This window comes from Salvelinus fontinalis, chromosome 29 (assembly GCF_029448725.1).
Source record: "Salvelinus fontinalis isolate EN_2023a chromosome 29, ASM2944872v1, whole genome shotgun sequence".
In the NCBI taxonomy this organism is placed as follows: Eukaryota; Metazoa; Chordata; class Actinopteri; order Salmoniformes; family Salmonidae; genus Salvelinus; species Salvelinus fontinalis.
Genome location: NC_074693.1, coordinates 13,180,213 through 13,203,125, shown reverse-complemented (window position 1 = coordinate 13,203,125; position 22,913 = coordinate 13,180,213). Strand labels below are relative to the sequence as shown.

The 22,913-nt window shown below is 43.8% G+C and overlaps 1 protein-coding gene across 1 annotated transcript in view; it reads right to left on the bottom strand.

Moving 5' to 3' along the window:
* Window positions 1-12,641, bottom strand: part of LOC129827450 (transforming growth factor-beta-induced protein ig-h3-like) — a 28,507-nt gene extending 15,866 nt beyond the window's left edge. The window contains exons 1-2 of the mRNA XM_055888309.1: window positions 12,444-12,641; window positions 12,035-12,133 (exon numbers count right to left, since the gene is read on the bottom strand). Coding sequence (XP_055744284.1) covers window positions 12,035-12,133; window positions 12,444-12,559 — 215 coding nt within the window. The 5' untranslated portion in view covers window positions 12,560-12,641. The remainder of the gene's footprint in view (window positions 1-12,034; window positions 12,134-12,443) is intronic.
* Window positions 12,642-22,913: the final 10,272 nt, after the last annotated feature.

Genomic DNA, 22,913 nt, shown 5'->3' with positions numbered 1-22,913 from the left:
CATGATGAAATTAGCATGCTAGATAGATTTGAATTTCCCACACAGTCATCTCTCTCTCTCTGGCTTTCTATTCATAGGTACTATACCAAAAAATGTGGGGGTTTTTCATAAAAATAAAAAAAAATGTTCCTTTCCCAGACAAAAAAAACAAGATGTAATTTGTAGTAAAAAAGAGTGTGTATAAAGCTTTACAGACCAGTTAGCTCTGGGATTCACCTTTAGTCAAATTTTACTACTTCAAAACATAGTGTGATTGCTGAGAAAAACAGAAGAACCAATGCATTGGTGTTGAGAGTGGGGCTTTAAAGGTAGCTAGGGGCTGTTGGGTGGTAGATAAGGGCTGTTGGGTGGTAGATAAGGACTGTTGGGTGGTAGCTAAGGGCTGTTGGGTGGTAGATAAGGGCTGTTGGGTGGTAGATAAGGGCTGTTGGGTGGTAGCTAAGGGCTGTTGGGTGGTAGATAAGGGCTGTTGGGTGGTAGCTAGGGGCTGTTGGGTGGTAGATAAGGGCTGTTGGGTGGTAGCTAAGGGCTGTTGGGTGGTAGCTAAGGGCTGTTGGGTGGTAGATAAGGGCTGTTGGGTGGTAGATAAGGGCTGTTGGGTGGTAGCTAAGGGCTGTTGGGTGGTAGATAAGGGCTGTTGGGTGGTAGATAAGGGCTGTTGGGTGGTAGCTAGGGGCTGTTGGGTGGTAGATAAGGGCTGTTGGGTGGTAGATAAGGGCTGTTGGGTGGTAGATAAGGGCTGTTGGGTGGTAGATAAGGGCTGTTGGGTGGTAGCTAGGGGCTGTTGGGTGGTAGATAAGGGCTGTTGGGTGGTAGATAAGGGCTGTTGGGTGGTAGCTAGGGGCTGTTGGGTGGTAGATAAGGGCTGTTGGGTGGTAGCTAAGGGCTGTTGGGTGGTAGCTAAGGGCTGTTGGGTGGTAGATAAGGGCTGTTGGGTGGTAGCTAGGGGCTGTTGGGTGGTAGATAAGGGCTGTTGGGTGGTAGATAAGGGCTGTTGGGTGGTAGATAAGGGCTGTTGGGTGGTAGATAAGGGCTGTTGGGTGGTAGATAAGGGCTGTTGGGTGGTAGATAAGGGCTGTTGGGTGGTAGCTAAGGGCTGTTGGGTGGTAGATAAGGGCTGTTGGGTGGTAGCTAGGGGCTGTTGGGTGGTAGATAAGGGCTGTTGGGTGGTAGATAAGGGCTGTTGGGTGGTAGATAAGGGCTGTTGGGTGGTAGATAAGGGCTGTTGGGTGGTAGCTAGGGGCTGTTGGGTGGTAGATAAGGGCTGTTGGGTGGTAGATAAGGGCTGTTGGGTGGTAGATAAGGGCTGTTGGGTGGTAGATAAGGGCTGTTGGGTGGTAGCTAGGGGCTGTTGGGTGGTAGATAAGGGCTGTTGGGTGGTAGATAAGGGCTGTTGGGTGGTAGATAAGGGCTGTTGGGTGGTAGATAAGGGCTGTTGGGTGGTAGATAAGGGCTGTTGGGTGGTAGATAAGGGCTGTTGGGTGGTAGATAAGGGCTGTTGGGTGGTAGATAAGGGCTGTTGGGTGGTAGATAAGGGCTGTTGGGTGGTAGCTAAGGGCTGTTGGGTGGTAGCTAAGGGCTGTTGGGTGGTAGCTAGGGGCTGTTGGGTGGTAGATAAGGGCTGTTGGGTGGTAGCTAGGGGCTGTTGGGTGGTAGATAAGGGCTGTTGGGTGGTAGCTAAGGGCTGTTGGGTGGTAGCTAAGGGCTGTTGGGTGGTAGCTAAGGGCTGTTGGGTGGTAGCTAGGGGCTGTTGGGTGGTAGATAAGGGCTGTTGGGTGGTAGATAAGGGCAGTTGGGTGTTAGCTAAGGGCTGTTGGGTGGTAGCTAAGGGCTGTTGGGTGGTAGATAAGGGCTGTTGGGTGGTAGATAAGGGCTGTTGGGTGGTAGATAAGGGCTGTTGTGTGGTAGCTAAGGGCTGTTTGGTGGTAGCTAAGGGCTGTTTGGTGGTAGTGCTCTATCAAATCATAGACTTAGTTTTAACATAATAACACACAGAAATACGAGTCTTAGGTCATTAATACGGTCGAATCCGGAAACTATCATGTCGAAAACAAAACATTTATTCTTTCAGTGAAATACGGAACCGTTCCGTATTTTATCTAACTGGTGGCATCCATCAGTCTAAATATTCCTGTTACATTGCAAAACCTTCAATGTTATGTCATAATTACGTAAAATTCTGGCAAATTAGTTCGCAATGAGCCAGGCGGCCCAAACTGTTGCATATACCCTGACTCTGCATGCAATGAACGCAAGAGAAGTGACACAATTTCACCTGGTTAATATTGCCTGCTAACCTGGATTTCTTTTAGCTAAATATGCAGGTTTAAAATATATACTTCTGTGTATTGATTTTAAGAAAGGCATTGATGTTTATGGTTAGGTACATGTTGGAGCCACGACAGTCCTTTTTCGCGAATGCGCACTGCATTGATTATATGCAACGCAGGACACGCTAGATAAACTAGTAATATCATCAACCATGTGGAGTTATAACTAGTGATTATGATTGATTGATTGATTGTTTTTTATAAGATAAGTTTAATGCTAGCTAGCAACTTACCTTGGCTTCTTACTGTGTTCGCGTAACAGGCAGGCTCCTCGTGAGGCAGGTGGTTAGAGCGTTGGACTAGTTAACCGTACGGTTGCAAGATTGAATCCCTGAGCTGACAAGGTAAAAATCTGTCGTTCTGCCCCTGAACAAGGCAGTTAACCCACCGTTCCTAGGCCGTCATTGAAAATAAGAATGTGTTCTTAACTGACTTGCCTAGATGAATAAAAGGTGAAAAAAATAAAATCAGCGTCCAAAATTACCGATTGTTATGAAAACTTGAAATCGGCCCTAATTTATCGGCCATTTCGATTAATCGGTCAACCTCTAGTTGGGAGGTAGCTATGGGCTGTTGTTAGGGTTATTGGTGACTCAGAGTTATGAGGTCTCCCCTCAAGTGACCTGTAACCTCTAGCACCAGCAGCACCATGTCCCCATGGCCTGGATTCTAACCCATTACCTGTTAAGCCCAGTTGTCACTCACAGTCACACAGACAGGGAGTGTTCAGTTGAGCTCAATGAAAGCTGCTAACACACCTCAGTGTTCAAAACTCCCCTCCATCCAGATCTGGGTTCAAATACTATTTGAAATCACTTTAAAAAAATGTTCAGTGTTTTTTTGTTTGTTACTTGCCTGGCCTAACAGGCCAATAAAATAGTCCCAAAAAAGCAACCCCCTGCTCATTTGGCACCCCAGACAGGCTAGAGAGAAAATGATACAAGTATAATAAATATTCTGAATAGTATTTTAAAAAGTCAGCTCCCTCTTTCCATGAATGTCTGTGTCTGTAAATGTAATTAAATCCAAACTGATAAAAAGCTTTTTGGAACCTTTGTTGACACAAGCCCAGGTATGTCCTTTTGAACGCAACTCTCAAACTCCCAGCCCCAGCCCTCTCAAATTGACACTTTAGTTCTAGCTTGCTATGGAAAAAGTACATTTTCCTGGCTCCCTTATGAATGATTAGTGTGTGTTTAGGGATGGAAGTCTCTCAACAGTTTCCTCCAAACATCCAGCGCCCACAGCAAAGTTTCACTTCCTCTTCAACTTTCAGGAGATTTCCAATGAAAGAAACACTGTTGTGAATCGCCAGCAAACGTCTCCCGTTACATAGTCATCAAGTTCGTGTCTGTGGTTCAATTTTCTACAGGAAACATCTAGATAATTTCACAATACTTATCAAGGGAGATCTAATAACAAGAAAAAGCCGGGAACAGAAGACACCACACACACACACACACACACACACACACACACACACACACACACACACACACACACACACACACACACACACACACACACACACACACACACACACACACACACACACACACACACACACACACACACACACACACACAAAATAGCAAATGCATGTTTTCTTAGCACACCCATTCCCAAGGCAGTATAATGGTGCAATGGTCAACACATGGCTTTCCCATGCCATGCAAAACCTACAACACAATCTCAGAGGAATGTTAGACAGAGCAATAACCAATACCATCTTGCCCCCTGCAGGGAGGTTAACATTGACGTCAATCAAACCACCGCTACTGTGGAAGGCTGTCAGTGCCTTTACTGCACAAGGTCCAGGACAGGGCCAATCTGGAAGATTGATGTTGGTAACCTGAGTTGTCCTTTTACACTCAGAGGTGGTCAAGCTATTTAACACTACCCGGACTGATTGATTAGAGAGACACAAGGTATCCATTATCTACTGTGTAACTACCTAGCTAACCCAGAATATATCTCCCCCAAACTAACTACCTAGCTAAGCCAGTATTTATCTCGTCCAAGCTAACTACCTAGCTAACCCAGAATATATCTCCCCCAAACTAACTACGTAGCTAAAGCAGCATTTATCTCGTCCAAGCTAACTACCTAGTTAACCCAGAATTGATCTCCCCCAAACTAACTACCTAGCTAAGGCAGCATTTATCTCGTCCAAGCTAACTACCTAGTTAACCCAGAATTGATCTCCCCCAAACTAACTACCTAGCTAACCCAGCATTTATCTAGTACAAACTAACTACCTAGCTAACCAAGCATTTATCTCCCCAAACTAACTACCTAGCTAACCCAGAATTGATCTCCCCCAAACTAACTACCTAGCTAACCCAGCATTTATCTCCCCCAAACTAAGTACATTTACATTTACATTTAAGTCATTTAGCAGACGCTCTTATCCAGAGCGACTTACAAATTGGAAAGTTCATACATATTCATCCTGGTCCCCCCGTGGGAATTGAACCCTGGTCCCCCCGTGGGAATTGAACCCACAACCCTGGCGTTGCAAGCGCCATGCTCTACCAACTGAGCCACACGGGACACAAGTACCCAGCATTTATCTCCCCCAAACGAATTACCTAGCTAACCCAGCATTTATCTTGTCCAAACTAACTACCTAGCATATACGACACCATTCTGTATACTTCTGGCCCTTCTTTGGACACTGTGTTAACAACCCTCCAGACGAGCTTCAATGCCATACAACTCTCCTTCCGTGACCTCCAATTGCTCTTAAATACAAATAAAACTAAATGCATGCTCTTCAACCGATCGCTGCCTGCACCTGCCCGCCCGTCCAACATCACTACTCTGGACGGTTCTGACTTAGAATATGTGGACAACTACAAAGACCTAGGTGTCTGGGTATACTGTAAACTCTCCTTCCAGACTCACATCAAACATCTCCAATCCAAAGATAAATCTAGAATTGGCTTCCTATTTCGCAACAAAGCATCCTTCACTCATGCTGCCAAACATACCCTTGTAAAACTTACCATCCTACCGATCCTCTACTTCGGCGATGTCATTTACAAAAGAGCCTCCAATACCCTACTCAATAAATTGGATGCAGTCTATCACAGTGCCATCCGTTTTGTCACCAAAGCCCCATATACTACCCATCATTGCGACCTGTACGCTCTCGTTGGCTGGCCCTCGCTTCATACTCGTCGCCAAACCCACTGGCTCCAGGTCATCTACAAGACCCTGCTAGGTAAAGCCCCGCCTTATCTCAGCTTGCTGGTCACAATAGCAGCACCCACCTGTAGCACGCGCTCCAGCAGGTATATCTCTCTGGGGACCCCCAAAACCAATTCTTCCTTTGGCCGCCTCTCCTTCCAGTTCTCTGCTGCCAATGACTGGAATGAGCTACAAAAATCACTGAAACTGGAAACACTTATCTCCCTCACTAGCTTTAAGCACCAGCTGTCAGAGCAGCTCACAGATTACTGCACCTGTACATTGTCCATCTATAATTTAGCCCAAACAACAACCTCTCCCCCTACTGTATTTATTTATTTTGCTCCTTTGCACCCCATTATTTCTATCTCTACCTTGCACATTCTTCCACTGCAAATCTACCATTCCAGTGTTTTACTTGCTATATTGTATTTACTTCGCCACCATGGCCCTTTTTTTGCCTTTACCTCCCTTCTCACCTCATTTGCTCACATTGTATATAGACTTATTTTTCTACTGTATTATTGACTGTATGTTTGTTTTACTCCATGTGTAACTCTGTGTTGTTGTATGTGTCGAACTGCTTTGCTTTATCTTGGCCAGGTCGCAGTTGTAAATGAGAACTTGTTCTCAACTTGCCTACCTGGTTAAATAAAGGTGAAATAAAAAATTTATAAAAATAAATATCTCCCCCAAACAAACTACCTAGCTAACCCATCCTGTATCTCCCCCAAACAAACTACCTAGCTAACCCATCCTGTATCTCCCCCAAACTAACTACCTAGCTAACCCAGCATTTATCTCATCCAAATTAACTACCTAGCTAACCCAGGATTTATTTTGTCCAAACCAACTACCTAGCTAACCCAGGATTTATTTTGTCCAAACCAACTACCTAGCTAACCCAGGAATTTATTTTGTCCAAACTAACTACCTAGCTAACCCAGGAATTTATTTTGTCCAAACTAACTACCTAGCTAACCCAGGAATTTATTTTGTCCAAACCAACTACCTAGCTAACCCAGGAATTTATTTTGTCCAAACTAACTACCTAGCTAACCCAGGAATGTATTTTGTCCAAACTAACTACCTAGCTAACCCAGGAATGTATTTGTCCAAACTAACTACCTAGCTAACCCAGGAATATATTTTGTCCAAACTAACTACCTAGCTAACCCAGGAATATATTTTGTCTAAACTAACTACCTAGCTAATCCAGGAATGTATTTGTCCAAACTAACTACCTAGCTAACCCAGGAATATATTTTGTCCAAACTAACACTGAAACTTCCCATCGTTGTTGATGTCACAAAAAGAGAAGAGGATACATCAACAAAGTTGATGACTCAATGATTCCTGGATGAGTCATTTCCTAATGCTGAGAACCACACTAGCAGGATTGTGTCTAACTCATGAGTTTAACAAGAAGATCAAAAACTAACGGAAACCAATTTCCATTACTGTTACTACTAATATATTCATTTGTCAGCCATTCTTTTGAAACTAAATCATATATATCCTATTTATATATAGTACCAGTCAAAAGTTTGGACAAACCTACTCATTCCAGGGTTTTTATTTATTTTTTACTATTTTCTACATTGTAGAATAATAGTGAAGACATCAAAACTATGAAATAACACATGTAGTAACAAAATAAGTGTTGAACAAATTAAAATATATTATAGATAGCCCTATTTGGTAAAATACTCCTATTTGGTAAAAGTCCATATTATGGCAAGAACAGCTCAAATAAGCAAAGAGAAACGACAGTCCATCATTACTTTAAGACATGAAGGTCAGTCAATCCGGAAAATGTCAAGAACTTTGACAGTTTCATTAGAGTTACCAGACACATCTCAGAGGAGGAGACTGCGTAAATCAGGCCTTCATGGTCGAATTGCTGCAAAGAAACTACTACTAAAGGACACCGATAAGAAGAAGAGACTTGCTTGGTCCAAGAAACACGAGCAATAGACATTTTTGGTTCCAACCGCCGTGTCTTTGTGAGACACAGAGTAGGTGGAAGGATGATCTCTGTATGTGTGGTTCCCACCGTGAAGCATGAAAGAGGAGGTGTGGAGGTGCTTTGCTGGTGACACTGTCAATGATTTATTTAGAATTCAAGGCACACTTAACCACCATGGCTACCACAGTATTCTGCAGCGATACGCCATCCCATCTGGTTTGCGCTTAGTGGGACTATCATCTGTTTTTCAACAGGACAATTACCCAAAACACACCTCCAGGCTGTGTAAGGGCTATTTGACCAAGAAGGAGAGTGATGAGTGCTGCATCAGATGACCTGGCCTCCACAATCACCCAACCTCAACCCAATTGAGATGGTTTGGGATGAGTTGGATCGCAGAGTGAAGGAAAAGCAGCCAACAAGTGCTCAGCATATGTGGGAACTCCTTCAAGACTGCTGGAAAAGCATTCCAGGTGAAGCTGGTTGAGAGAATGCCGGCTACTTTGAAGAATCTCAAATATAAAATATAGTTTGATTTGTTTACCACTTTTTGGGTTACTCCATGATTCCATATGTGTTATTTCATAGTTTGGATGTCTTCACTATTATTCTACAATTCTACAAAAAATAGTAAAAATAAAGACATGCCCTTGAATGAGTAGGTGTGTCCAAACTTTTGACTGGTAGTGTATACATATTATCAGTAAGGTAGTCAAATAAAATGGTTTAGAAATAGTTGTCCCTGCTCCATGTTGTCTACCACAGCTAGACTAGAGACTACTACAGCTAGACCAGAGACTACTACAGCTAGACTAGAGACTACTACAGCTAGACAAGAGACTACTACAGCTAGACAAGAGACTACTACAGCTAGACCAGAGACTACTACAGCTAGACAAGAGACTACTACAGCTAGACTAGAGACTACTACAGCTAGACTAGAGACTACTACAGCTAGACTACAGCTAGACCAGAGACTACTACAGCCAGACCAGAGACTACTACAGCTAGACTAGAGACTACTACAGCTAGACTAGAGACTACTACAGCTAGACTAGAGACTACTACAGCTAGACTACAGCTAGACCAGAGACTACTACAGCTAGACCAGAGACTACTACAGCTAGACTAGAGAATACTACAGCTAGACTAGAGGCTACTACAGCAAGACTAGAGACTACTACAGCTAGACCAGAGACTACTACAGCTAGACCAGAGACTACTACAGCTAGACTACAGCTAGACCAGAGAATACTGCAGCTAGACCAGAGACTACTGCAGCTAGACTACAGCTAGACCAGAGACTACTACAGTTAGACCAGAGACTACTACAGCTAGACTAGAGACTACTACAGCTAGTCTACAGCTAGACTAGAGACTACTACAGCTAGACCAGAGACTACTACAGCTAGACTAGAGACTATTACAGCTAGACTAGAGACTATTACAGCTAGACCAGAGACTACTACAGCTAGACCAGAGACTACTACAGCTAGACTAGAGACTACTACAGCTAGACTAGATACTACTACAGCTAGACTAGAGACTACTACAGCTAGACTAGAGATTACTACAGCTAGACCAAAGACTACTACAGCTAGACTACAGCTAGACTAGAGACTACTACAGCAAGACTAGAGACTACTACAGCTAGACTACAGCTAGACCAGAGACTACTACAGCTAGACCAGAGACTACTACAGCTAGACTAGAGACTACTACAGCTAGACTAGAGACTACTACAGCTAGACCAGAGACTACTACAGCTAGACCCTAAACTACTACAGCTAGACTAGAGACTACTACAGCTAGACTAGATACTACTACAGCTAGACTAGAGACTACTACAGTTAGACTAGAGATTACTACAGCTAGACCAAAGACTACTACAGCTAGACTACAGCTAGACTAGAGACTACTACAGTTAGACCAGAGACTAATACAGCTAGACTACAGCTAGACCAGAGACTACTACAGCTAGACTAGAGACTACTACAGCTAGACTAGAGACTACTACAGCTAGACTAGAGACTACTACACCTAGACTACAGCTAGACTAGAGACTACTACAGCTAGACCAGAGACTACTACAGCTAGACTAGAGACTACTACAGCTAGACTACAGCTAGACTAGAGACTACTACAGCTAGACTAGAGACTAATACAGCTGAACGTTTTAAACACTGGACCATTAAGTCATTAACACCTTTAACAGGATATTTTCTCTCCCAGGACTGTTGGGACGTTTTGCATTATAACAGACCTAACATCCCAAATGGCACCCTATTCCCTATATAGGGAATAGGGTGCCATTTAGGATGCACGCTCTCTTTCCTTTACACTGACATCAGACTGTCCTGGCAGGACCCAACGACTGCAGGAGAAGTTCTCATAAAAGGATGAAGAAAAAAAACTTCCCACTTCAACATGGAGCTAGTTGCTTGCCAACTGAACGGATCTTAACAAGGTTAATCCTAGCAGATGATTGAAAACAGACCTCACTGCATGTCACTTTTTCAACGGCGAGTTATTATGGTTAGCGACTTAAATAGTTGGGCTACTGTTTCAGGAAGGAATTTCACTTATGTGCTCCTTATAACTGTCACCTTCGTCATGCTTACTCTCTCTGAAGGTTTAGACGTTAAGCAAGCTGGTATTTTGGACTGGAAAATGGACCGACTTAGCATAGCTCACTCAGGCAAATCAGTTCCTTCTCACTGAACAGTAGTGCACTACCCTATGAGCCCTGGTCAACAGTAGTGCACTACCCTATGAGCCCTGGTCAACAGTAGTACACTACCCTATGAGCCCTGGTCAACAGTAGTACACTACCCTATGGGCCCTGGTCAACAGTAGTACACTACCCTATGGGCCCTGGTCAACAGTAGTACACTACCCTATGGGCTCTGGTCAACAGTAGTGCACTACCCTATGGGCTCTGGTCAACAGTAGTGCACTACCCTATGGGCCCTGGTCAACAGTAGTACACTACCCTATGGGCCCTGGTCAACAGTAGTGCACTACCCTACTGGCCCTGGTCAACAGTAGTGCACTACCCTATGGGCCCTGGTCAACAGTAGTACACTACCCTATTGTCTCTGGTCAACAGTAGTGCACTACCCTATGGGCCCTGGTCAACAGTAGTACACTACCCTATGGGCCCTGGTCAACAGTAGTGCACTACCCTACTGGCCCTGGTCAACAGTAGTGCACTACCCTATGGGCCCTGGTCAACAGTAGTACACTACCCTATGGGCCCTGGTCTACAGTAGTACACTACCCTATGGGCCCTGGTCAACAGTAGTGCACTACCCTACTGGCCCTGGTCAACAGTAGTACACTACCCTATGGGCCCTGGTCAACCGTAGTACACTACCCTATGGGCCCTGGTCAACAGTAGTACACTACCCTATGGGCCCTGGTCAACCGTAGTACACTACCCTACGGGCCCTGGTCTACAGTAGTGCACTACCCTATGGGCTCTGGTCAACAGTAGTGCACTACCCTATGGGCCCTGGTCAACAGTAGTGCACTACCCTATGGGCTCTGGTCAACAGTAGTGCACTATGGGCCCTGGTCTACAGTAGTACACTACCCTATGGGCCCTGGTCAACAGTAGTACACTACCCTACGGGTCCTGGTCAACAGTAGTGCACTACCCTATGGGCCCTGGTCAACAGTAGTACACTACCCTATTGGCTCTGGTCAACAGTAGTGCACTACCCTACTGGCCCTGGTCAACAGTAGTACACTACCCTATGGGCCCTGGTCTACAGTAGTACACTACCCTATGGGCTCTGGTCAACAGTAGTGCACTACCCTATGGGCCCTGGTCAACAGTAGTACACTACACTATGGGCCCTGGTCAACAGTAGTACACTACCCTGGTCAACAGTAGTGCACTACCCTGGTCAACAGTAGTACACTACCCTATGGGCTCTGGTCAACAGTAGTGCACTGCCCTACTGGCCCTGGTCAACAGTAGTGCACTACCCTATGGGCCCTGGTCAACAGTAGTACACTACCCTATGGGCCCTGGTCAACAGTAGTACACTACCCTACTGGCCCTGGTCAACAGTAGTGCACTATACAAGGAATAGGGTGCAATTTGGGATGCAGTTGTCATGGTAGAACTCAGTTCTTCTGTGGGTTTCTGTCTTTAACCATTCTGCTTTCAGCAGAGTAGAGGTGAAGGTTAAATGTTTCAGCTACTTTTCGTTCAGCTTGACAATCTTAGTTGGGAGTTCTTCGTCAAGAAACCCACACGAAAGGAAAATTCCTTATTTACCCCAGTGGAAAACTTACTTAAAATATATCGTTTTCATATCTAAATGAAGATATGCTCAGCACAAATGACCAAAAAAAAAAGTGTTCAGATCTTCCTTCCTTAATGATGGCCTGTTTATCCATGCACACTATATGTATAGTCTACACTATTAGGCTATAATACCAATATATTGACGCAGCATGTTGTAATAAATCAACTCACTGGCAACCATTCAAATGAACATGCATGTTAATACTATGTTTATATTACACTTACGTTGGCTTGCCGCAGATCTTGCGATGGTACCATTGCTTGCAGTTGGTGAAATATTTCTTGTCGGTCCCCTGTATCTTTTGCATCGCGCACACGTTGGGTCTAAAAGAGATGAGATAATATTTCATTCAGTTTTATTTTTTTTTACCGGCACATTACAGTAGACACTTTGAGTTTGCCTATCACTTATATCGAATTATCGGTTCATTTTACTTCAAGCAGTTGTGAAATACAACACAGTATGCCATTAAAAATCAGTAGCTCTAGAAGGCTATATATTTTATAGCATAAAACATAAATCATGCTTTGTAATTATACGAACAAAAGTTATTTGCTTTTGCCCTTTGAAATTGCAGAACGCAGAACTTTCTATGCGCACATTATCATTGGAATAATAACGTATGCGCCTTACCCATGCTGTCTACCTCTTATCCTGCTGTGCTGAAGAACTGATTGATAGGGTGACTTTGCAAAACAAATCGTTGCAATCAAGGTGAGCGCCAAAGTCAATAAAGTTAAGTGTTGCATCTTGGCCTTTTCCCCTTATTCTGTTGGCCTCCGAACTCCCGACAAGTCGGAGAACGGTGCGACCAGGAATATATAGTGAAGGACTCAACGGTTATAGGGAGGGGCGTGGGGAGTGAGCCAAGACACTTTAGCACAGACATTAATAAAAAAAAAATACAATTAAAACTAACCGAGTCGATCTTATTTTAATTTTATTTTTTATCGCAAATACAGTAATGATATGGAAAGAAAATATGTCGAATAGATTTAAACGAAAATAGATTAATTCATGTGAACAAATATATTTTTGAGATATCATTATTTGTTATCAAATTAATCCCAAATGCAATGCCATCCCTCGCCTGAGACCTGAAGACTTGTATCAGCTCCTCAAACTGATGCCTGGGCTTTAGCTCAGTTGCCTAACACATGACCCTGGTTTAAACCTGGTCAGCCACACATGAAGGTTATTTCACCTTCTGAGGCAGCCCAGCCTCACCAACATCCACTGTAGAGAGTATCATAGCCAGGACATCTATTTTACCGCAGAACGTCTCAGTTTGACCTCAACAAAGTTGATTTAGTCATTGGCCTGGACTGGGAACCCTGGACTGGGAACTCTGACAAAACTCCTTTTTGTTAATACATCTGTCTCACCCACACCCAGAGTGTTTCAGCAGGGATTATTCAATTGTTAACTGTTTCATTAGGTTTACTCTGTGGCTCAGCTGGTAGAGCACAGCACTATAGCAATGACAGGATTATAGGTTCATTTCCTGCTGGTATATATTATTGTATAAATTAAGTTTGGAATTTAGAACTGGTAAACCAAAAAAAAAGCACAGTTGCATTGGATCTCCTGAGAAAGATGTAAAGTTCCATCCATCCAAGGAGGACATACTGTCTTTCTGATTTATTTATTTTTATGTCACCAACTGAGACCTGAATTACTTCAGCAGACCTGAAGCAGAAGTCATTGTTGGCTTCTTCCCCTGATCGTTACCATAGAAACAAACCGCACAACAGAATTCCTTCTGTTATTTGAAGAAAAACAACGGACATTCACACTTTATTTGGATTGTCCGGATAGTAGTCCATCTGTACATGGGCTCGACAGATAGTTTGTTGATCGTATGACCGTCTGTTGATAAGCGACAGCTTGCTAACGTTACGGTTAGTGTTAGGGTTAGAATAAGAGTTAGGGGGCGGGGTAAGTTTAGGGTTAGGATAAGGGCTAAGGTTAGGGCTAGGGCTAGGGTTAGTAGATCGTTAGTTGAAATGTTACTGATAGTCTGTAGAGTATCTTCAGATGGACTGTCCAAATAAAGAGTTACCAAACTGACACTTGAAGGCAACCAAACCACGGGTGAATTATTTCTAGTGATATTATGCACATTTAGTATGTATCAAACTATTCAAGAGCAAATCCAACATGTTTCAGTAAAAAGATAATGATGCTAACAAGCTAACAGTGATAAGCTAATTACATTTATGTTGATTTAGGCTAACAGTGACAAGATAACAGTGACAAGCTAACAGTGACAAGCTAACAGTGACAAGCTAACAGTGATAAGCTAACAGGGATAAGCTAACAGGGATAAGCTAACAGTGACAAGCTAACAGTGACAAGCTAACAGTGATAAGCTAACAGTGATAAGCTAACAGTGACAAGCTAACAGTGACAAGCTAACAGTGACAAGCTAACAGTGACAAGCTAACAGTGACAAGCTAACAGTGATAAGCTAACAGTGATAAGCTAACAGTGATAAGTAACATAATACATTACATCATCAAGTTACACTGCCAGGCGAACTGACACATTTACATTACATCATCAAGTTACACTGCCAGGCGGACTGACACATTTACATTACATCATCAAGTTACACTGCCAGGCAGACTGACACATTTACATTACATCATCAAGTTACACTGCCAGACAGACTGACACATTTACATTACATCATCAAGTTACACTGCCAGACAGATTGACACATTTACATTACATCATCAAGTTACACTGCCAGACAGACTGACACATTTACATTACATCATCAAGTTACACTGCCAGGCGGACTGACACATTTACATTACATCATCAAGTTACACTGCCAGGCGGACTGACACATTTACATTACATCATCAAGTTACACTGCCAGGCGGACTGACACATTTACATTACATCATCAAGTTACACTGCCAGGCAGACTGACACATTTACATTACATCATCAAGTTACACTGCCAGCAGACTGACACATTTACATTACATCATCAAGTTACACTGCCAGGCGGACTGACACATTTACATTACATCATCAAGTTACACTGCCAGGCGAACAGCTACATGATCATATGTTTCTAGAGCACATCTAACTGTTACAGAGCTCTGATGTCTCCCCTTGATGGGTAATATTTGGTCCAATGGAACATTATGTTCCATTATGTTCCATTTGGTCCAGTGTTTCCCTCAGACATGGCTTTGGCTTGTATGTCATACAGAACCATTTTAAAGCCCTCAAGATCTAGGGAGGGAGACTGGGAGTTGCTGCAGCTTTGATGCTGACCCAGGAGTTGAGTTAAGCTGCTGGTAAGTAATACCTCTCTGCCTCTACAGCCTTGGAACTTCTGACACCGAAGCTAATAATTACATTTATGTTGATTCAGGTCTACCACACAATTATGATTCCCTTACAGAGATAGAGATGAAGCAGGGAGGTTGGAGGGTCGGATTAGTTCCTTACAGAGAGAGAGAGAGAGAGAGAGAGAGAGAGGGGGGGGGAGGTTGGAGCGTTAGGTTAGTTCCTCACACAGAGAGAGAGAGAGAGAGAGAGAGAGAGAGAGAGAGAGAGAGAGGGGGAGGTTGGAGCGTTGGGTTAGTTCCTCACACAGAGAGAGAGAGGGGCTCTGGGGGTTCTGATCAATATTAGTAGACTATATAGGGAATAGGATGCTATTTCTGATGCACATCTAGGAGTGTAGCATTTATGTAATGTAATGGATGTTCGAGCCTGTGACTTCATTCTGAGATATTTAGCTGGAGTTTAACATAAACTGTGCATGTTTCTTTAATGCCAAGGGGGAAAAACACCCAGACTGTAAAGTAATACCTCTCTACCTCTACAGCCTTGGTAATAATTACATGTTTATTCAGGTCTACCACACAAATATTTGACTGAACACAGGAGGTCTTGCCAAATCAACCAAAGCGACCATGGAGCGTTAGTTCCTAGAGGGTTTCAGGAAGACTGACTGAACATAAAGCTAAACCTCAGTCCAGTCAGTCAGACACACTTTAGGAATCATTTCCACTCAGCTGCAGGACCTGTAGCCTCCAGGGTGTGTCAGGTCTGAAGGGGGACCAATAAATCTACAATACCAGTCTCTAAAAGACCTCTCTTGTTCCACTCCATACCGTTATAATGCTCCATTGACCTTGTGGTATTTTCTACTAGCTCACTTCCACACAGACAGACAGACAGACAGACAGACAGACAGACAGACAGACAGACAGACAGAGAAGTTGGAGGGTCAGGGGTGAGAGAGAGAGAGAGAGAGACTGTTCACAAACAGACCCCCAGAGCCCCAGGACAGCAACACAATTAGACCCAACCAAATCATGAGAAAACAAAAAGATAATTACTTGACACATTATAAAGAACAGAAAAACTGAGTAAACTAGAATGCTACTTGGTCCTAAACAGAGAGTACACAGTGGCAGAATACCTGTCCCACTGTGACTGACCCAAAATTAAGGAAAGCTTTGACTATGTACAGACTCGGTGAGCATAGCCTTGCTACTGAGAAAGGCCGCCGTAGGCAGACCTGGCTCTCAAGAGAAGACAGTGCACACTGTGCACACTGTGCACACTGCCCACAACCTCCTGCCAAATGCATGACCATATTAAAGACACATATTTCCCTCAGATTACACAGACCCACAAAGAATTCGAAAACAAATCCAATTTTGATAAACTCCCATATCGATTGGGTGAAATATCACAGTGTGCCATCACAGCAGCAAGATTTGTGACCTGTTGCCACAAGAAAAGGGCAACCAGTGAAGAACAAACACCATTGTAAATACAACCCCATATTTATGTTTATTTATTTTCCTTTTTTTCCTTTAACTATTTGCACATCGTTACAACACTGTATATAGACATAATATGACATTCAAAATGTCTTTATTCTGCTGGAACTTGTGAGTGTAATGGGTGTTGTAGCATGTGACTTAATTCTGAGATATTTAGCTGGTGTTTAACATAAACTGTGCAGGTTTCTTTAATGCCAAGGGGGAAAAATACCCAGACGTTGTAACAATGCAGGAATTCCTCAGAAACAGTCGAACCCAGCAGGTGTACAGGATGCTGTGAGAAGGGAAGCAGGTTAATACACTCCACCCGGTCCCACGTCTACCATCATCCCTTAGATTACACAGAGCTGTGGAATACTGCTAATTAAACTCATTCAGAAGCCACATCTTCAGGATAAGGACTACGGTGCACTGTTTGAGACCCAAGGTTCATTGTTGTAGGTGTGATACAGTATATATCATTATTTATGTGAACTCAACCTTCCTGTCTATGTGTTATAGGGTGACTTTCTCTACCTTCCTGTCTATGTGTTCTAGAGTGACCTTCTCTTCCTTCCTGTCTATGTGTTCTATAGTGACCTTCTCTTCCTTCCTGTCTATGTGTTCTAGAGTACCTTCTCTTCCTTCCTGTCTATGTGTTCTAGAGTACCTTCTCTTCCTTCCTGTCTATGTGTTCTAGAGTACCTTCTCTTCCTTCCTGTCTATGTGTTCTAGAGTGACCTTCTCTTCCTTCCTGTCTATGTGTTCTAGATTACCTTCTCTACCTTCCTGTCTATGTGTTCTAGAGTGACCTTCTCTTCCTTCCTGTCTATGTGTTCTAGAGTGACCTTCTCTACCTTCCTGTCTATGTGTTCTAGAGTGACCTTCTCTTCCTTCCCGTCTATGTGTTCTAGAGTGACCTTCTCTTCCTTCCCGTCTATGTGTTCTAGAGTTACCTTCTCTTCCTTCTTGTCTATGTGGTCCAGAGTGACCTTCTGTTCCGTCCTGTCTATGTGTTCTAGAGTGACCTTCTCTACCTTTCTGTCTATGTGTTCTAGGGTGACCTTCTCTTCCTTCCGTCTGTGTTTTGGAGTGACCTTCTCTTTCGTCCTGTCCATGTGTTGTGGGGTGACCTTCTCTTCCTTCCTGTCTATGTGTTCTAGAGTGACCTTCTCTACCTTCCTGTCTATGTGTTCTAGAGTGCATTCTCTACCTTCCTGTCTATGTGTTGTGGAGTGACCTTCTCTTCCTTCCTGTCTATGTGTTCTAGAGTGCCTTCTCTTCCTTCTTGTCTATGTGTTCTAGAGTGACCTTCTCTACCTTCCTGTCTATGTGTTCTAGAGTGCCTTCTCTTCCTTCCTGTCTATGTGTTCTAGAGTGACCTTCTCTACCTTCCTGTCTATGTGTTCTAGAGTGACCGTCTCTTCCTTCCTGTCTATGTGTTCTAGAGTGACCTACTCTTCCTTCCTGTCTATGTGTTCTAGAGTGATCTTCTCTTCCTTCCTGTCTATGTGTTCTAGATTTACCTTCTCTACCTTCCTGTCTATGTGTTCTAGAGTGACCGTCTCTTCCTTCCTGTCTATGTGTTCTAGAGTGACCTACTCTTCCTTCCTGTCTATGTGTTCTAGAGTGACCTTCTCTACCTTCCTGTCTATGTGTTCTAGAGTGACCTACTCTACCTTCCTGTCTATGTGTTCTAGAGTGACCTACTCTTCCTTCCTGTCTATGTGTTCTAGAGTGACCTACTCTTCCTTCCTGTCTATGTGTTCTAGAGTGACCTACTCTTCCTTCCTGTCTATGTGTTCTAGCGTGACCTACTCTTCCTTCCTGTCTATGTGTTCTAGAGTGACCTACTCTTCCTTCCTGTCTATGTGTTCTAGAGTGACCTACTCTTCCTTCCTGTCTATGTGTTCTAGAGTGACCGTCTCTTCCTTCCTGTCTATGTGTTCTAGAGTGACCTTCTCTACCTTCCTATCTATGTGTTGTAGAGTGACCTTCTCTACCTTCCTGTCTATGTGTTCTAGAGTGACCTTCTCTACCTTCCTGTCTATGTGTTCTAGAGTGACCGTCTCTTCCTTCCTTTCTATGTGTTCTAGAGTGACCTACTCTTCCTTCCTGTCTATGTGTTCTAGAGTGACCTACTCTTCCTTCCTGTCTATGTGTTCTAGATTTACCTTCTCTACCTTCCTGTCTATGTGTTCTAGAGTGACCGTCTCTTCCTTCCTGTCTATGTGTTCTAGAGTGACCTACTCTTCCTTCCTGTCTATGTGTTCTAGAGTGACCTTCTCTACCTTCCTGTCTATGTGTTCTAGAGTGACCTACTCTACCTTCCTGTCTATGTGTTCTAGAGTGACCTACTCTTCCTTCCTGTCTATGTGTTCTAGAGTGACCTACTCTTCCTTCCTGTCTATGTGTTCTAGAGTGACCTACTCTTCCTTCCTGTCTATGTGTTCTAGCGTGACCTACTCTTCCTTCCTGTCTATGTGTTCTAGAGTGACCTACTCTTCCTTCCTGTCTATGTGTTCTAGAGTGACCTACTCTTCCTTCCTGTCTATGTGTTCTAGAGTGACCGTCTCTTCCTTCCTGTCTATGTGTTCTAGAGTGACCTTCTCTACCTTCCTATCTATGTGTTGTAGAGTGACCTTCTCTACCTTCCTGTCTATGTGTTCTAGAGTGACCTTCTCTACCTTCCTGTCTATGTGTTCTAGAGTGACCGTCTCTTCCTTCCTTTCTATGTGTTCTAGAGTGACCTACTCTTCCTTCCTGTCTATGTGTTCTAGAGTGACCTTCTCTACCTTCCTGTCTATGTGTTCTAGAGTGACCTACTCTTCCTTCCTGTCTATGTGTTCTAGAGTGACCTTCTCTACCTTCCTGTCTATGTGTTCTAGAGTGACCGTCTCTTCCTTCCTGTCTATGTGTTCTATAGTGACCTTCTCTACCTTCCTGTCTATGTATTCTAGAGTGACCGTCTCTTCCTTCCTGTCTATGTGTTCTAGAGTGACCTTCTCTACCTTCCTGTCTATGTGTTCTAGAGTGACCTTCTCTTCCTTCCTGTCTATGTGTTCTAGAGTGACCTTCTCTATCTTCCTGTCTATGTATTCTAGAGTGACCGTCTCTTCCTTCCTGTCTATGTGTTCTAGAGTGACCTTCTCTACCTTCCTGTCTATGTGTTCTAGAGTGACCTTCTCTTCCTTCCTGTCTATGTGTTCTAGAGTGACCTTCTCTACCTTCCTGTCTATGTATTCTAGACTGCCTTCTCTTCCTTCCTGTCTATGTATTCTAGACTGCCTTCTCTTCCTTCCTGACTATGTATTCTAGACTGCCTTCTCTTCCTTCCTGTCTATGTATTCTAGACTGCCTTCTCTTCCTTCCTGTCTTCTGTCCTCATGCTACTAGACCTTAGTGCTGCCTTTGATACCATCGATCACCACATTCTTTTGGAGAGATTGGAAACCCAAATTGGTCTACACGGACAAGTTCTGGCCTGGTTTAGATCTTATCTGTCAGAAAGATATCAGTTTGTCTCTGTGAATGGTTTGTCCTCTGACAAATCAACTGTACATTTCGGTGTTCCTCAAGGTTCCGTTTTAGGACCACTATTGTTTTCACTATATATTTTACCTCTTGGGGATGTAATTCGAAAACATAATGTTAACTTTCACTGCTATGCGGATGACACACAGCTGTACATTTCAATGAAACATGGTGAAGCCCCAAAATTGCCCTCGCTAGAAGCCTGTGTTTCAGACATAAGGAAGTGGATGGTAGAAAACGTTCTACTTTTAAACTCGGACAAAACAGAGATGCTTGTTCTAGGTCCCAAGAAACAAAGCGATCTTCTGTTAAATCTGACAATTAATCTTGATGGTTGTAAAGTCGTCTTAAACAAAACTGTGAAGGACCTCGGCGTTACTCTGGACCCTGATCTCTCTTTTGACTAACATATCAAGACTGTTTCAAGGACAGCTTATTTCCATCTACGTAACATTGCAAAAATCAGAAATTTTCTGTCCAAAAATGATGCAGAAAAATTAATCCATGCTTTTGTTACTTCTAGGTTAGACTACTGCAATGCTCTACTTTCCGGCTACCTGGATAAAGCACTAAATAAACTTCAGTTAGTGCTAAATACGGCTGCTAGAATCCTGACTAGAACCAAAAAATTTGATCATATTGTCACGCCCTGGCCTCAGTTATCTTTGTTTTCTTTATTATTTTAGTTAGGTCAGGGTGTGACATGGGGGATGTTTATGTGTTTTTGTCTAGTCGAGGGTGTTTGTATTGTCTAGGGGGTTTTGGTAGAGTTCATGGGGCTGTGTTCAGTGTAGGTGTTTAGGTATGTCTATGGTTGCCTGAGTGGTTCTCAATCAGAGACAGCTGTCTATCGTTGTCTCTGATTGGGAGCCTTATTTAAGGCAGCCATAGGCATTAGGCAGGTTGTGGGTAATTGTCTATGTCTATGTTGCATGTGTGCACGTAGTTTGTATAGCTTCAAGTTTGTTGTTTTTGTATTAGTTTGTCAGTGATCTTCAGTTGTCGTCTTCGTTATATTAAAAGAAGATGTATTCATATCATGCTGCGCCTTGGTCCACTCATTCACCTAAAGAGGATCGTGACACATATTACTCCAGTGCTAGCTTCACTACACTGGCTTCCTGTTAAGGCAAGAAATGATTTCAAAGTTTTACTGTTAACCTACAAAGGTAGGAGCAAGCCCATGTAACGCTATCTTTCCGAGTTGGTCCTGCCGTACATACCTACACGTACGCTACGGTCACAAGACACAAGGCTCTGGAGCAACGAACCGCCCTTGCTGTCTCTGCCTGGCCGGTTCCCCTCTCTCCACTGGGATTCTCTGCCTCTAACCCTATTACAGGGGCTGAGTCACTGGCTTACTGGTGTTTCTTCCTGCCGTCCCTAGGAGGGGTGCGTCACTTAAGTGGGTTGAGTCACTGACGTGATTTTCCTGTCTGCGTTGGAGGCCCCCCTTGGTTTGTGCCGTGGCGGAGATCTTTGTGGGCTATACTCGGCCTTGTCTCGGGATTGTAAGTTGGTGGTTAAAGCTTTCCCTCTAGTGGTGCGGGGGCTGTGCTTTGGCAAAGTGGGTGGGGTTATATCCTTCCTGTTTGGCCCTGCCTGGGGGTATCATCAGCTGGGGCCACAGTGTCTCCTGACCCCTCCTGTCTCAGCCTCCAGTATTTATGCTGCAGTAGTTTATGTGTCGGGGGGCTAGGGTCATTCTGTTATATCTGGAGTACTTCTCCTGTCTTATCCGGTGTCCTGTGTGAATTTAAGTATGCTCTCTCTAATTCTCTCCTTCTCTCTTTCTCTCTCTCGGAGGACCTGAGCCCTAGGACCATGCATCAGGACTACCGGGGATGATGACTCCTTGCTGTCCCCAGTCCACCTGGCCTGGCTGCTATTCCAGTTTCAACTGTTCTGCCTGCGGCTATGGAACCCTGACCTGTCCAACGGACGTACTACCTGTCCCAGACCTGCTGTTTTCAACTCTCTAGAGACAGCAGGAGCGGTAGAGATACTCTTAATGATCGGCTATGAAAAGCCAACTGACATTTACTCCTGAGGTGCTGACTTGCTGCACCCTCGACAACTACTGTGATTATTATTATTTTACCATGCTGGTCATTTATGAACATATGAACATCTTGGCCATGTTCTGTTATAATCTCCAACCGGCACAGCCAGAAGAGGACTGGCCACCCCTCATAGCCTGGTTCCTCTCTAGGTTTCTTCCTAGGTTTTGGCCTTTCTAGGGAGTTTTTCCTAGCCACCGTGCTTCTGCACCTGCATTGCTTGCTGTTTGGGGTTTTAGGCTGGGTTTCTGTACAGCACTTCGAGATATTAGCTGATGTACGAAGAACTATATAAAATAAGTTTGATTTGATATGTGTTCTAGAGTGACCTTCTCTACCTTCCTGTCTATGTGTTGTAGAGTGGCTTTTTCTTAACCAAGTGTTTCCCATTAAATGTTTTTAACGTTTAATGACTTGCCTGGTATGTGTGCTGTCTACGTTTGTGGGGCTCAGTTTTTTTTACTGTCTGGTTTGTAGGAGGGGGAAAAACAAACATTCAAATTCTTTAAAAGGCATTTCTCAGGGAGCGGTGGGTCAGAGTAGAGGTGGACATCATCAGGGAAGACTGAAAGGTTGTGAATCCCTGAGACCTGTACAGGCACACTGTTACCCTCCTCAAACAAACAGAGACTGAAAGGTTGTGATCCCCTGAGACCTGTACAGGCACACTGTTACCCTCCTCAAACAAACAGAGACTGAAAGGTTGT